Source organism: Phalacrocorax carbo, chromosome 2, assembly GCF_963921805.1.
Source record: "Phalacrocorax carbo chromosome 2, bPhaCar2.1, whole genome shotgun sequence".
NCBI lineage: Eukaryota > Metazoa > Chordata > Aves > Suliformes > Phalacrocoracidae > Phalacrocorax > Phalacrocorax carbo.
The window spans coordinates 168,069,669-168,082,675 of NC_087514.1; the positions used below are offsets into that span (position 1 = coordinate 168,069,669).

Below are 13,007 nucleotides of genomic sequence, written 5' to 3' on the forward strand. Positions count from 1 at the left end.
TGGGGGGGGCTGCAGCCAGTCCCCCTTGGGCACGGCACTGTGGGGTGCACGGGTTGGGGGGTCCCCATCCTGAGTAGGGGGGGAGTTTTGGCTGCCGGCTGCGGCTTGGCTGGTGCCCCAGGAGAGTGGCATGGCAGGTCGGCTAATCTGCGCTCGCTCGTTTGGAATGTGGATGTGCTGGCTCCGGCCCCGCATGGGGAGCGGGGATTAGGGAGCAGCCGGAGCTGAGCAGCGCCGAACCTAGGGGAAGGTAGAGTCCGGTGCCGCGGCCAGGCTCCAGGAGCCGCGGCCTCAGCTCGAGCCTGGCTGCTGCCACCATGCTTGCACCCCCGGGTGCCGGTCAGGGACGGCGTGGCGGGAGGGGTGCCAGTGATGGTGACGAGGATGGTGATGGTGAGCCACCCATGTGAGACGCAGTCATCCGTCACCACCCTCCTCGGTCCCCGCTGTCACGTGGGGCCATCTCCCGTGGCAATAAACCCGCACACTGGTGCCGGAGGGGTCAGCCTGGTTCCTGGGGAGCTGCCGAGGGGCAAGTGTGGGGCAAAGATGGCTGGTGGGCAGGTGTGGGGGGCTGGGATGGGGGTGCTGGGGGGCTCGCAGGGCTAGGGGGGTGTCAGTCACCGGGTGTCTGCCTGGGGAGGCAGTCACTGCTGGTGGCCCCGGAGTCTGGCTCCCTGCCTGCACACCACGGGGCTGGGTGCATGCCCGGGGTCCCGCCGGGGGGCTGGGTCCCATCCCGCTGCCCCGGCTCCACTCCCCTCCCAGCGTTTGTCTTGGCCCCTGCTCTCCCGCTCCCACCGGCGGCCAAGACAAACCAGCCCAGAGCCAGCCCTGGGGCCAGCCCTGCCCGCGCCTCCCCCCCGGGGCAGCCGAGGAGGGGCAGACCTCGACCCCCTGCCCGCGGCTCTGCCCCAGGGGCGGCAGCGGCACCCGGTGCCCAGGGGAAGGGGACAGCTGGCAGCCGTGCAGTGCTTGGGGCATCACCACTGCTGGGGCAGCGCCGGCCGCGCCCCTGAGCACCCCTCTTTGTCCCCAGGTTATGCTGCCCCGACACGGTCCCCTGAGCCCCCGCGAGAAGGAGAAGGGCTAAGCCGGCCGTCCCGGGGCGCCGCGCCAGCGCCATGACCCACTCCCAGGTATCCTCCGAGATCCACCACATCGTCTCCTCTGCCTTCCAGAGCGTAAGTGCCGCGGTGGGCACGGCCCTGTGGCTGCTGCGGGGGGACGGTGGGGCTGCACCCCCTGTCGCTGCCTGGCTGGGCGAGGGGTGCTGCAGCATGGCCCTCCCGCCAGGCTGCGCCGTGGCCATGGGGCAGGGCTGTGGCGTGCTGGCAGAGCAGCATGGCACAGCCGTGGGGCAGGGCTGTGGCGTGCTGGCAGAGCAGCATGGCACAGCTGTGGGGCAGGGCTGTAGCGTGCTGGCAGAGCAGCATGGCACAGCCGTGGGGCAGGCTGAGCCGACCGTGCCGGCATGGTGGGTGCCCTGGAGGCAGGTGCTGCCGGGGCGTGCTGGGCCGGGGCCGCCGGCTCTGCCGGTGCTGCTCGCCTGCCCCAGCGGTGCAGGGTGCCAGCAGCGCCAGCGCCGCACAGCTGGCTGTGGTGTGGGTTCGTGGGGCTGCCTGGCAGCGGAGTTAATGATTAACCCTTTGCGTCGCACTGTGCGACTGCCCGGTGCTGTTGGGCAAGTCCCCGTTGCCGTGCACGTGACTGGGGATGGGACCTGCGGCCCCCTCCTCGCGGCTCCGCCACCCATGGATTTCCTCCTGGGCACCCGGGTAAGCCGCAGCCTTGCCCACACCGTCGCACTGGCAGCTCCCGCGTCCCCCTGGCACCCAGCCAAGGGCACCCGTCTCCGCCTGTCCTGGGGCCGAAGCCGGGCCCGGTGGAGCCGCGGGTGCCCCGTGGGCTCTAGGAGCGTGCTGGGGACGTGGGCATCGCCCTGGGATGGGGCGCTGGCTCGGGAGCGGCTCAGCCCCACTGAGCCCTGGCTGGGTCCCCCGGCTGCGGCACGCGTGGGGATGCGGTTGCTCGGCCACGCTGGGCCAGGAATGAGGCAGGTTCGGTGATGGGGTCCTGGGGGTCACCATGGGCAGGGTCAGCACACTGGAGGAGCCGGGCCATGGGGGAGGCAGGGGCGTGCGGCATGGTAACGGTGTGGGCAGCAGGTGGGGACTCCAAGGTCATCCTGGGGCTGGCAGGACCCTGGGGTCAGGGCGCAGGGGTGCGGAGGGGTTGGGGCACAGGGGTTTGGGGGCCGGCAGGGCCCGCCTCGGCAGGTGCCGTGGGAGCCGCCGGGGCGCGGCCAGGGCTGGAGGATGGAGAGCGGTGGGTTTGTGGGGCACCGCGCTGCGGCCACTGAGCTGTGGCCGGATGGTCTGGGAGGGCCGAGGGGTCGCTGGGGCGGTGGAAGGGACATGGTGGGAGCAGGGGGATGTGGGCAGAGGACATGGCCTGACGCTGCTGTTGTCATATGGCAGCCTTGATGCCGTAGGGTTGTGGGTGTGATGGGACGGCGTGGGTCTGCCCGTCCCGTCACCCCCACTGTGGTACCCCGTCCCATGCAGGGCCTAGCGCTTTGGGGTCTCTGCCAGGGGCCCATGGCTCTGCCTGAGGACATGGTGTCTGGGCCGGGATGTGCCAGGCTGGGGGGGCTGTGGCACAGCCCTGGCTGGGCACATGCCACGGGGCATCGACTCAGGGTGCCGGCCTGTCCCCAGGAGGCCGGCAGCCCCCACCACCACAGCCCGGGGGTCCCAGCAGGCAGAGCCCAGCACCCGCCACCCCAGCAGGGGTCGGTGCCTGGGGTGCCCTGTCCTCCCCCAGGCTCCCTGCTGTGTCTGGGCAGCACCGTCCTCCCCATCCCCCTCCTCCCGGTGCCCCCATTCCCACGCCCCCCCTCCGGGGGTCGGGACCTGCCTCATCCCGGGGGTCACTGGGGGTGGTGGGGAAGGTACCCTCCCCCCGGGCTGAGCACTGCACTGCGGGCAGGTCTGGGGGGGCCGCGGCGGGGGGTGTCGGCAGTGCAGCCCCAGCAGGGGCCGGGGGGGGGGCGCAAAGCTTCTGCCTTACCGGGAGGGGGCTTTACAGGGAGGGGGGAAGCCGTGCATTACTGGGGGGGTGGTGACGCGACCCGACCCGTGCAGCACCGGGGAGGGGGGGGGGCAGCGCGCACCGGGGGGTCGCCGTGCGGCCGCGAGCAGAGCCGGTGCGTTCCTGGGGGGCCCCCGTGCATCACTGGCGGGGGGGTGTGTGCATGCTGGGGGGGCCGTGCATTCCCGAGGGGCCAGTGCGGTGCCGGGGGGCTCGGTGCATTCCCGGGGGGCCGGTGCGTGCCGGGGGGGCCGGTGCGTGCCGGGGGGCCGGTGCGGGGCCGGGGGGGTCGGTGCGGGGCCGGGGGGGCCGGTGCGGGGCCGGGGGGGCCGGTGCGGGGCCGGGGGGCCGGTGCGTGCCGGGGGGTCGGTGCATTCCCGGGGGGCCGGTGCGTGCCGGGGGGGTCGGTGCGGGGCCGGTGCGGGGCCGGGGGGCCGGTGCGTGCCGGGGGGCCGGTGCGTGCCGGGGGGCCGGTGCGTGCCGGGGGGGCCGGCGCAGCCCGATGCTGCGGGCGCAGCCGGTGCCCTCTGCGGGCCGCTGTCACCTTGAGGCGGGCGCGGGGCGGCTCCGTCAATATTTGGCGAGGCCGGGGAAGGAGCCGCCGCCCCCCGCCCCCCGCCCCCCGCCGCCCCCATCCCCGGCCGGGCCGGGCCGCGCCGCCCCGATAAAGCGCTGCGGGAGCTGCGGCGGGAGCGCGGCTCCGCCATGACTCAGGTAGGACCGGCCGGCCGGGCACGCGCCCCCCCCCAGCCCTGCACGCCCCCCCCCCAGCCCCCCCATGCAGCTCTGCACCCCCCAGCCCCGCACCTCCCACCCCCCATGCAGCCCTGCACCCCTCCTGCACCCACAGCCTGCACCCCTGTACCCCCTCTCCACCTCCGGCAGCCCCGCAGCCCCCTCGCCCCCCCTCCCCCCAGCCCAGGAGTCCACCCCCTGCACCCCAGCATCCACAGCTGGGGCGCACCGGCACCGCTGGGACGGGGGCACGGCACCGGGGGCACCGCAGGTGCGGGGGTCTGGGGTGCGCAGTGGGGACACGGCACTGGGGGTGCCGGGTCGGGGCTGACTGGGACACGTGTGCGGGGAGCGCGGCACCAGGGATGCTGACTGGGGCCGCACTGGGGTGCAGGGCACTGGGGGTACCGGGGTACATGGGCAGAGCGCGGCAGCAGGGCACGGCGCTGGGGATGCTGGGTCAGGCTGCGCTGGGGTGCTGGGGTACGTGTGGGGGGAGCACGGCACTGGAGCGCAGCGCCGAGGCTGGGGGGTGCGGCGTACGCTGGGTGCAAATGGCACGGTGGGCACCCAGCCCAGGGGGGCAGCCCACGGTGTGCCGGGGTATGTGTGTCCCTTGGGCGCAGGGCCTTTGGGGACCCCAGAGAGCTGTTGTCCGGGGTGCCCCCCTGTGGGGCTGCGTGACTGGGGCATGCTGGGGGCCATCGGCAGTGCCCAGTGCCCGCTCAGCCCCGCTGCCGGCCCACAGCCCGAGCAGGAGGCGCTGGGCGCCAGCTCGCCCGCATTTGGGGAGGAGGAGGAGGAGAAGGACCTGAACAAGGCGCTGGGCGTAGAGCGCTTTGAGGAGATCCTGTGTGACACGCACCCCCGCAACGTGGAGGAGGCTGGGCGCAGCTACAGCGAGGAGGACTTCGAGTGTGAGTGGGGCCCAGGGGGCGGTGGGCGGGCGGGGGGCAGTCAGGCAGGGCGCCAACCCCGCCCTGCCCCTCCGCAGACCACCGCCAGTCGTCCCACCACATCCACCACCCGCTCTCCACACACCTGCCCTCCGACACCCGCCGCAAGAAGGGGGTGCCGAAAAAGGGCAAAAAGAAGCACCGCCGTGCCTCAGTCCCTGGCGAGAACCCCACCATCGAGGAGGCCGAAGAGGATGAGGATGAGGCGTGCGACACGGAGACGGAGCGGTCGGCAGAGGAGCTCCTGCAGCCCGGCCCGCCCGAGGCAGTGCAGGTGAGGGCAGGGCTGGGTGCGGGGGCAATGCTGTGCCCCCTGCTCTGGGGGGTCTCTGGGCGGGCGCTGGGCACAGCCGGGGCACTGGGAGCCGGAGCTGGTGGCCCCTGCGGCCGGGGTACACGGCTCCACGGCAGCTGTTTTTTCCCATGCCCCGTCTCAGTTCTTCCTGCAGGAGGATGAGGTGATGGACCGTCCGGGAGAGGAGCCGGTGGCCCCCACCGTGCTGCCCGGCTCCCCCCCGCAGCCCCGTGGGTCCACGTCCCCCAGGGAAGCCCGGGCAGGCAGGTGAGCAGGGGCTGGGGCTGGCAGCGCTGGGGCTCACCTGGGGCTTGGCCGGGGCTCCCTGGGGCAGGCAGCCCCCTCCGGCTGCCCCATGGCCCTGCTGTGGGGCAGAGCTGGGGCTCACCTCTGAGATGGGCGCCTGCCTCGCAGCCCCGACGTGGAGGAGGGAGGTTCGGCGGAGGGAGCGGCCGGTGCCGAGGCTGGCTCCCCCGGTCGCCCCGTTCCCAAGTCGCAGCTGGGGCACCGCAGCTACAACCTGCACGAGCGGCGGCGGATCGGCAGCATGACGGGCGTGGAGCAGGCCCAGTACCAGAAGATGCCGACAGACGAGTCGGAGGCCCAGACGCTGGCCTCGGCCGACCTGGACTACATGAAAAGTGAGTGGGGAGCACCCTGCGCCGTGGGGGGCTGTGCTCGCAGCACACCATCGGCACGGCAGGAGCCGAGCCATGCGCTGGGATGAGCAGGGTCACCCCGGCTGTAGCAGAGCCGGGCTGGGCGCAGGCTCTGGCTCCGCTCCGGGTGCTGGGTATGGCCGCAGGGGACCCCTTCCCAGGGCGCCGGGGATGGGCAAGGTCTGCGCCCGCATGGAGCGCAGCCAGGAGCCGGTTCCCCCGGGGCGGCTGGAGCCGGAGGCGGTGGTGGTGCCTCTCCTGGGTGCTCGCCAGCCCCTGGCGATTTGCAGCTCAGGGACTCCCAGGGCGGTGGGTGGTGCCTCAGAGCTCCCCGGGGAGCGCTCCCCGCAGCGGAGCTGTGTGCTGACGGGCACACGCAGCCCTTGGCATGGGGGCCGTGGGTGACCCCGGCGTGAGGAGCCACCTCAGCTCCTGCTCGTCACCTCCAGCTGTGGCGCTGGAGGAGCAGCCAACGGGTGACCCCCCCGGTGCCGCAGCACTTGCCAGCACGCAGATCTTGTGTTCCCCCCGCCCCGCTGAGTGCTGCCCTGCCCCGCTCACAGACCCCAGGGCTGTGATGGTCCTTGCCCAGCCCCAGCTTGGGTCCCTCTGCTCCGAGCTGCCCCGGGCAGGCTGCCAGCCCATGGCTTCCCCGGGCTTCCCGGTGCCGGGGCTCGGCATCCCCCCGGGGCGCAGGGCTGTGAGCTCCACAGGTCGCCCACCCACCACCATCGCGGTCCTCCCTGTCTCCGGCAGGTCACCGCTTCGAGGATGTGCCGGGGGTGCGCCGGCACCTCGTCCGGAAGAGCGCCAAGGCGCAGGTGGTCCACGTCAGCAAGGACCACAAGGAGCCCAGCACGCGGCACCGCAAGCAGGACCGGCAGCCCCATGAGGTGGGGGGTCCCGGTGCCCGGGGGGGCTGGTGAGGCTGGGGGTCCCAGCGCAGCAGAGGAGTCGGAGCGTGGCGCAGGACCAGGGGAGCGGCTGGGTGGGCGCATCTTGCCTGGGGCACTGCAGGGGGGGGCTGCCTGTGCATGGCCCCATCCCCACAGGGGGGTCCCCACTGTCCCAGCGCTGACCCGGCCGTGCCGGCAGGTGTTCGTGGAGCTGAACGAGCTGGTGCTGGACAAGAACCAGGAGCTGCAGTGGAAGGAGACGGCACGCTGGATCAAGTTTGAGGAGGATGTGGAGGAAGAGACGGACCGCTGGGGCAAGCCCCACGTGGCCTCCCTGTCCTTCCGCAGCCTCCTGGAGCTACGCAAGACCCTATCCCACGGTAGGGAAGCAGGGACGGCCCCAGGGGGCCCGGGCAGGGGAGGGTCCCTGGCCCTGCTCGCCTCAGCCCCCATCTCCCTCACCCAGGGGCCGTGCTCCTCGACCTGGACCAGAAGACGCTGCCGGGGGTGGCTCACCAGGTGGTGGAGCAGATGGTCATCACCGACCAGATCCGGGCCGAGGACCGTGCCAACGTGCTGCGGGCGCTGCTGCTCAAGCACAGGTGAGCACGAGGGGCAGCGACCCGCAGCCCCCCCTCCGCCGGGCCCTGCTCCCCACAGCTGTGGGACAGTGCTGTCCTGGGATCACTGGTGTGCAGCGTGCGGCGGGGTGGCTGTGCCAAGCTGCCAGCTGCTCTCCCATCGTGCTGCCATGGTCAGCCCTGGCTTTGTCCCACAGCCACCCGAGCGATGAGAAGGACTTCTCCTTCCCCCGAAACATCTCGGCCGGCAGCCTGGGCTCCCTGCTCGTGCACCACCACAGCACCAACCACGTGGCCGAGGGCAGTGAGCCGGCCGTCACGGAGCCCCTCATCGCCGGCCACGCCGTGGAGCACGACGTGCGGGTCGACGTGGAGCGGGAGGTGAGCCCGGCTCCCGCGTCCGTGCCACGCTGTCCCCAGCCCTCTGCCCGTGCCTTCCTCCCAGCCTGCCACTGCTCCTCATCCTCGGGAGGGGGCCTGACCCCAGCTCTGTCCCCGCAGAGGGAGGTCCTCACTCCCACGCCCCCGGCCGGCATCACTCGCTCCAAGTCCAAGCACGAGCTGAAGCTGCTGGAGAAGATCCCGGACAACGCTGAGGCCACGGTGGTGCTTGTGGGTACGGAGGGGTGGCGGGGAGGCGGCAGGGTGGGTGTGGGGATGGGGGACCACATGCCAGGCTCCTGCGGTGACCGTCTGTGCCCTGCGGAGACCCCGTGAGCCCAGCAGTGACCCCCTGTGCCCCCGCAGGCTGCGTGGAGTTCCTGGACCAGCCCACCATGGCCTTCGTGCGGCTGCAGGAGGCGGTGGAGCTGGACTCGGTGCTGGAGGTGCCCGTCCCCGTGCGGTTCCTCTTCGTGCTGCTGGGGCCCAGCAGCACCCACATGGACTACCATGAGATCGGGCGCTCCATCTCCACCCTCATGTCCGACAAGGTGAGCACCGTGTCCCTGCCGGGGCCGTGCCCTGCGGCCGGGCTCGGGGCCCTGTGGTGCCCCGGACGGGCGACCTGACTCCGCTGCCTCCCCGCCAGCAATTCCACGAGGCCGCGTACCTGGCCGACGACCGCCACGACCTCCTCAACGCCATCAACGAGTTCCTGGACTGCAGCGTGGTGCTGCCGCCCTCCGAGGTGCAGGGCGAGGAGCTGCTGTGCAGCGTCGCCCACTTCCAGCGCGAGATGCTGAAGAAGAGGGAGGAGCAGGAGCGGCGGCTGCTGCTGGAGCCCAAGTCCCCCGAGGAGAAAGGTGCCGGTGGGGCCGGGAGTGGGGCGGGTTTGGGGCAGGCTCTGGGTGAGGGCACCTGGCTGGCAGGGTCTCACTGTCCGTCCGTCCGTCTGTCCGCGGGGCACAGCGCTGCTAAAGCTGAAGGTGGTGGAGGGCGAGGGTGAGGAGGAGGACGACCCCCTGCGGCGCACGGGCCGGCCCTTTGGGGGGCTGATCCGGGACGTGCGGCGGCGGTACCCCAAGTACCTGAGCGACTTCAGGGATGCGCTGAGCCCCCAGTGCATCGCGGCCGTCATCTTCATCTACTTCGCTGCGCTGTCACCAGCCATTACCTTCGGAGGGCTGCTGGGTGAGTGCTGGGGGGCACGGCGCTGCCGGGGTGGGCCGGGGCAGGGCACTCGCGGGGGCACTGCGAGCGTGGGTGCTGTGTGCCGCCCCGTGTGTGCACTGCAGGAGGGAGCAGGTAGGAGCTGCCAGGGCCCGGGGCCATCGGCTGCGATGCCGGGGACGAAGGCTCCCGTCCCGCCGGGTGTGCCTGAGCCTGTCCTGCCCACAGGGGAGAAGACGCAGGGCCTGATCGGGGTGTCTGAGCTGATCATCTCCACGTCGCTGCAGGGCGTGCTTTTCTGCCTGCTGGGCGCCCAGCCCCTGCTCATCATCGGCTTCTCGGGGCCCCTGCTCGTCTTCGAGGAGGCTTTCTTCACGGTGAGAGTGTGGGCTGGGGCGGGAGGGCAGGTGTCCCCGGTATGGGGCAGGCATCCCCCCAGTGGCGCCACTGATCCTGCCAGAGCCCTCCCTGCTCCACTGCCTGGGGCTCTGCTCCACTGCCCGGGGCTCTGCTCCACCCTGCAGCCATCCGTCTTGCTGACACCTGCCTGTCTCTCTGCCTGTCCCTCCGTCTGTCTGTCCACGTGGCACCGGCAGTTCTGCACGTCCAACGAGCTGGAGTACCTGGTGGGGCGCGTCTGGATCGGCTTCTGGCTCATCCTCATCGTGCTGGTCATGGTGGCCTTTGAGGGCAGCTTTCTGGTGCGCTTCGTCTCCCGCTTCACCCAGGAGATCTTTGCCTTCCTCATCTCCCTCATCTTCATCTACGAGACCTTCTCCAAGCTGGCCAAGGTGAGACGATGGGACCAGGGCCAGGGAGGCAGCAGGGTGGGGACAGGCAGGACCGGCCTGAGCATCGCGCTGCTGCAGATCTTCCAGGAGCACCCCCTGCACAGCTGCCTGCAGGCGAACGGCACCAGCGCGGACGCAGAGGCGTGGAGGAACAGCAGCACGGCCCCGGCCAACGGCACGGCCGGCCGCGCCGCAGCCAAGATGACGGGGCTGCCCAACACGGCGCTGCTCTCGCTGGTGCTCATGGCCGGCACCTTCTTCATCGCCTTCTTCCTGCGCAAGTTCAAGAACAGCCGGTTCTTCCCCGGACGGGTGCGTGGGGCAGGCGGGACGGCGGCGCAGGCGCTGCGTGGGGCCCTGGGGTGAGCCCAGCTTTGGGGGTGGGGGCCGGGTGGTGGGGCTGGGGCCAGGCTGACGCTGCTCTTCCCGCAGATCCGGCGGCTCATCGGGGACTTCGGGGTACCCATTGCCATCCTGGTGATGGTGCTGGTGGACTACAGCATCCAGGACACCTACACGCAGGTCAGCACCCAACCAACGCCCCCAGCCAGGACCCCACACCCCACACCCTCCTGCGGGGCCCCGGTCCCTCTTGCCTGCTGCCATCCCGGCTGCAGGTCGGCTGCTCCCAGCACGCGTGGCACTGCCGGTCCCTGCCACGGCTGCTGCGGTGCTCGGCCGCCCCTGGCTCCCGGTGCCCTTCCTCTCCCCGCATTGCTGGGAGCCCTTTGAGTCTGGCTGCAGTGGGTCCCGGTGCCTCTGTGGCTCACCCTGCACCCCATGGCACCCCTCGCTCTGGGGGAGCTGCGCACCAGGGGGCAGAGCCGTGCCCCCACTCCAGCATTTCTCGCCCCTCCCTGCAGAAGCTGAGTGTGCCCAGCGGGTTCTCGGTGACGTCCCCAGACAAGCGGGGCTGGGTGATCAACCCCCTGGGCAAGAAGAGCGACTTCCCCGTCTGGATGATGGTGGCCAGCGGCCTCCCCGCCATCCTTGTCTTCATCCTCATCTTCATGGAGACACAGATCACTACGTGAGTGCAGCGGGGCAGGGCTTGGGGGCTCAGCAGGGCCGCGCGGGGCGCGAGTGGGGCGGGGTGTGCCATGGCGAGCTGTGCCAAGCTGTGCTGTACCATGCCGTGCAATGCTGAGCTGTGCCGAGCTGTGCCGAGCCAGGCTGTGCCAGGCTGAGCCGTGCCAAGCTGTGCTGTGCCATGCTGAGCTGCGCCGTGCCGTGCCAGGCTGAGCCGTGCCACGCTTTGCCGTGCCAAGCCCCGGTCAGGCTGTGCCGACGGTCTGCCCTTGTGCCCAGGCTGATCATCAGCAAGAAGGAGCGGATGCTGCAGAAGGGCTCTGGGTTCCACCTTGACCTCCTGCTCATCGTGGCCATGGGTGGCTTCTTCGCGCTCTTCGGGCTGCCATGGCTCGCCGCGGCCACGGTGCGCTCTGTCACGCACGCCAACGCCCTCACCATCATGAGCAAGGCTGTGGCGCCCGGGGACAAGCCCAAGATCCAGGAGGTGAAGGAGCAGCGGGTCACTGGGCTGCTGGTGGCTGTGCTTGTCGGTAGGTGCAGCCCTGCCTGCTGTGGGTCCCCCGCCAGTTGCTCCATCCTGCATGGCCATGGGGGGGGTCGGGCAGCCCTGGGGAGCTGCGGCAGTGCAGGGAGCAGCATCGCGGGTGGGGTGCGGGGGGCTGGGCCCACAAGAGCTTGGGGTGCCCCAAGCCCCGGCCAAATTGGCGTGGCTGCCCTGTCCCACATGGACACGAGTGATGCAGGACCCTCCCCAAGCATGGGAGGTGACCGGGCAGGGAGGTGTGGGGTGGGGCAAGGGGGAGCTGCTGTGAGCCCTGGCCCCAGCTGGGGCTCTGGGCGCCCACTCCCCGGGCACCACAGCTGACCCCGCTCTGGCCCAGGCCTGTCCATCGTCATCGGGAAGCTGCTGCAGCAGATCCCGCTGGCCGTGCTCTTTGGGATCTTCCTCTACATGGGCGTCACCTCCCTCAACGGCATCCAGTTCTACGAGCGCCTGCAGCTGCTGCTGATGCCCCCCAAGCACCACCCTGATGTCACCTACGTCAAAAAGGTGGGAGGGGGTGGGGGGGTCCCAGGGGGGTGGAGCCTCATCTGGGGCAGCAGCCAGCCTGGGGCACCCTTGGGCTTGGGGCAGCTGGGTGTCTGTGGAACGGACTCTGCAGAGCCTTGTTTTAGGGGGTCAGGGCAGTTCCTCCGGGGAGGGCAGACCCTGGCGGGGCTGTGGGCGCTGTGCCCTGGGGGTCGGGGGGGGTGTACGGCCGGGGGCAGGCTGCACCTGGGCTGGGAGGGGTCCAGCACGCGCGTGCCCCCAGCACCGACGCCCGTCCCCACGCAGGTGCGCACGCTGCGCATGCACCTCTTCACTGGGCTGCAGCTGGCGTGTCTGGCCGTGCTCTGGGCCGTCATGTCCACGGTGGCCTCCCTGGCCTTCCCCTTCATCCTCATCCTCACGGTGCCACTCCGCATGTGCCTGCTCAGCCGCATCTTCACCGACCGTGAGATGAAGTGTGTAAGTACCTGCTCCGTGTCCTACGGCCGGCAGCGCCCCTCGTGCCTGGGGCCGTGGGCCGTGACGGCTGGACCCACGCGGGTGGGCAGCGAGGCAGGGGAACCCCCCTCGCTGCCTGCTCAGCTGCCCCCTCCCCGCAGCTGGACGCAGACGAGGCCGAGCCCATCTTAGACGAGCGGGAAGGCGTGGACGAGTACAACGAAATGCCGATGCCGGTGTGACGGCGTGCCAGCCAGCGCGCTGCCTGCGGCTGCGGGGCCGGGCACGGCCAGGCCCCCCCGTGCTGCCGCCCTGCGCGGGGACGGGGGCAGCGGCTGCGCAGCCGTGCCCAGCGGGGACGGGCACCGCATGCTCCCCGTGCCTTTTGGGGGACACCTGCCAAAGAGATGCCGGCCCGCAGCCTTGCCCCGCCGGGGACCCCCCCCACACCCCTCCTGTACGGTACAGAGCTGGGCTGTGCCTTCAGTCCCCCTCGGGCATGTCCTGACCATGCCATGGGGCAGAGCCCCCCCGGTCACCCTCCAGCAGAGCTGCAGGTCCTGGCCCTGCCCCAGCCCCTCCGCAGCCCCCAGCCAGGCCCTGGGCTCGCACCAGACAATCAGCTGCTTCCTCAATCCCACCGTGTTTTATTCAACACAGTAATTTCAATGGCAATAACCAGCTTTATAATGAGCGTGCCAGGCTGAGGGGTGCCGAGGTGGCTGAGGCGGGGGCAGGGGGTCAGCCCCGTGCCCGCCCTGCCCATGCTACGGCCATGCGAGGGCAGGGCTGCAGGCAGCAGCATCCCACGCGCCCCACGCTGCCAGGGCGGGGGGTGGGGGCCCACGCCTGCCTGTCCCCCTGCAGGTCAGACAGCCGAGGGTGGGGTTCTGCACCCTGGGCTGCCGGGGTGGGGGGCATGGGGGTCG

At 71.5% G+C, this 13,007-nt stretch overlaps 1 protein-coding gene across 3 annotated transcripts; it reads left to right on the forward strand.

The window, feature by feature from the left end:
- Window positions 1-1,228: 1,228 nt before the first annotated feature.
- On the forward strand, window positions 1,229-12,977 carry SLC4A2 (solute carrier family 4 member 2). Of its 3 annotated transcripts, none has more exons than XM_064445294.1 (22): window positions 1,229-1,778; window positions 4,577-4,745; window positions 4,823-5,058; window positions 5,234-5,346; window positions 5,494-5,720; window positions 6,495-6,631; window positions 6,834-7,014; window positions 7,101-7,236; window positions 7,413-7,596; window positions 7,717-7,831; window positions 7,963-8,147; window positions 8,246-8,459; window positions 8,566-8,787; window positions 8,995-9,143; window positions 9,363-9,557; window positions 9,636-9,869; window positions 9,990-10,079; window positions 10,421-10,587; window positions 10,866-11,119; window positions 11,471-11,640; window positions 11,926-12,099; window positions 12,240-12,977. In XM_064445294.1, exons 1-22 carry the CDS (start codon window positions 1,281-1,283, stop codon window positions 12,318-12,320), a joined length of 4,131 nt encoding a protein of 1,376 aa, XP_064301364.1. In that variant the 5' UTR covers window positions 1,229-1,280; the 3' UTR covers window positions 12,321-12,977. The 3 variants fall into 3 exon arrangements, with proteins under 3 accessions (XP_064301364.1, XP_064301363.1, XP_064301365.1); XM_064445293.1 differs by having other exon boundaries at window positions 1,231-1,778; window positions 5,222-5,346; XM_064445295.1 differs by lacking the exon at window positions 1,229-1,778 and adding an exon at window positions 3,784-3,807 and having other exon boundaries at window positions 5,222-5,346.
- The last annotated feature ends 30 nt before the right edge of the window (window positions 12,978-13,007 follow it).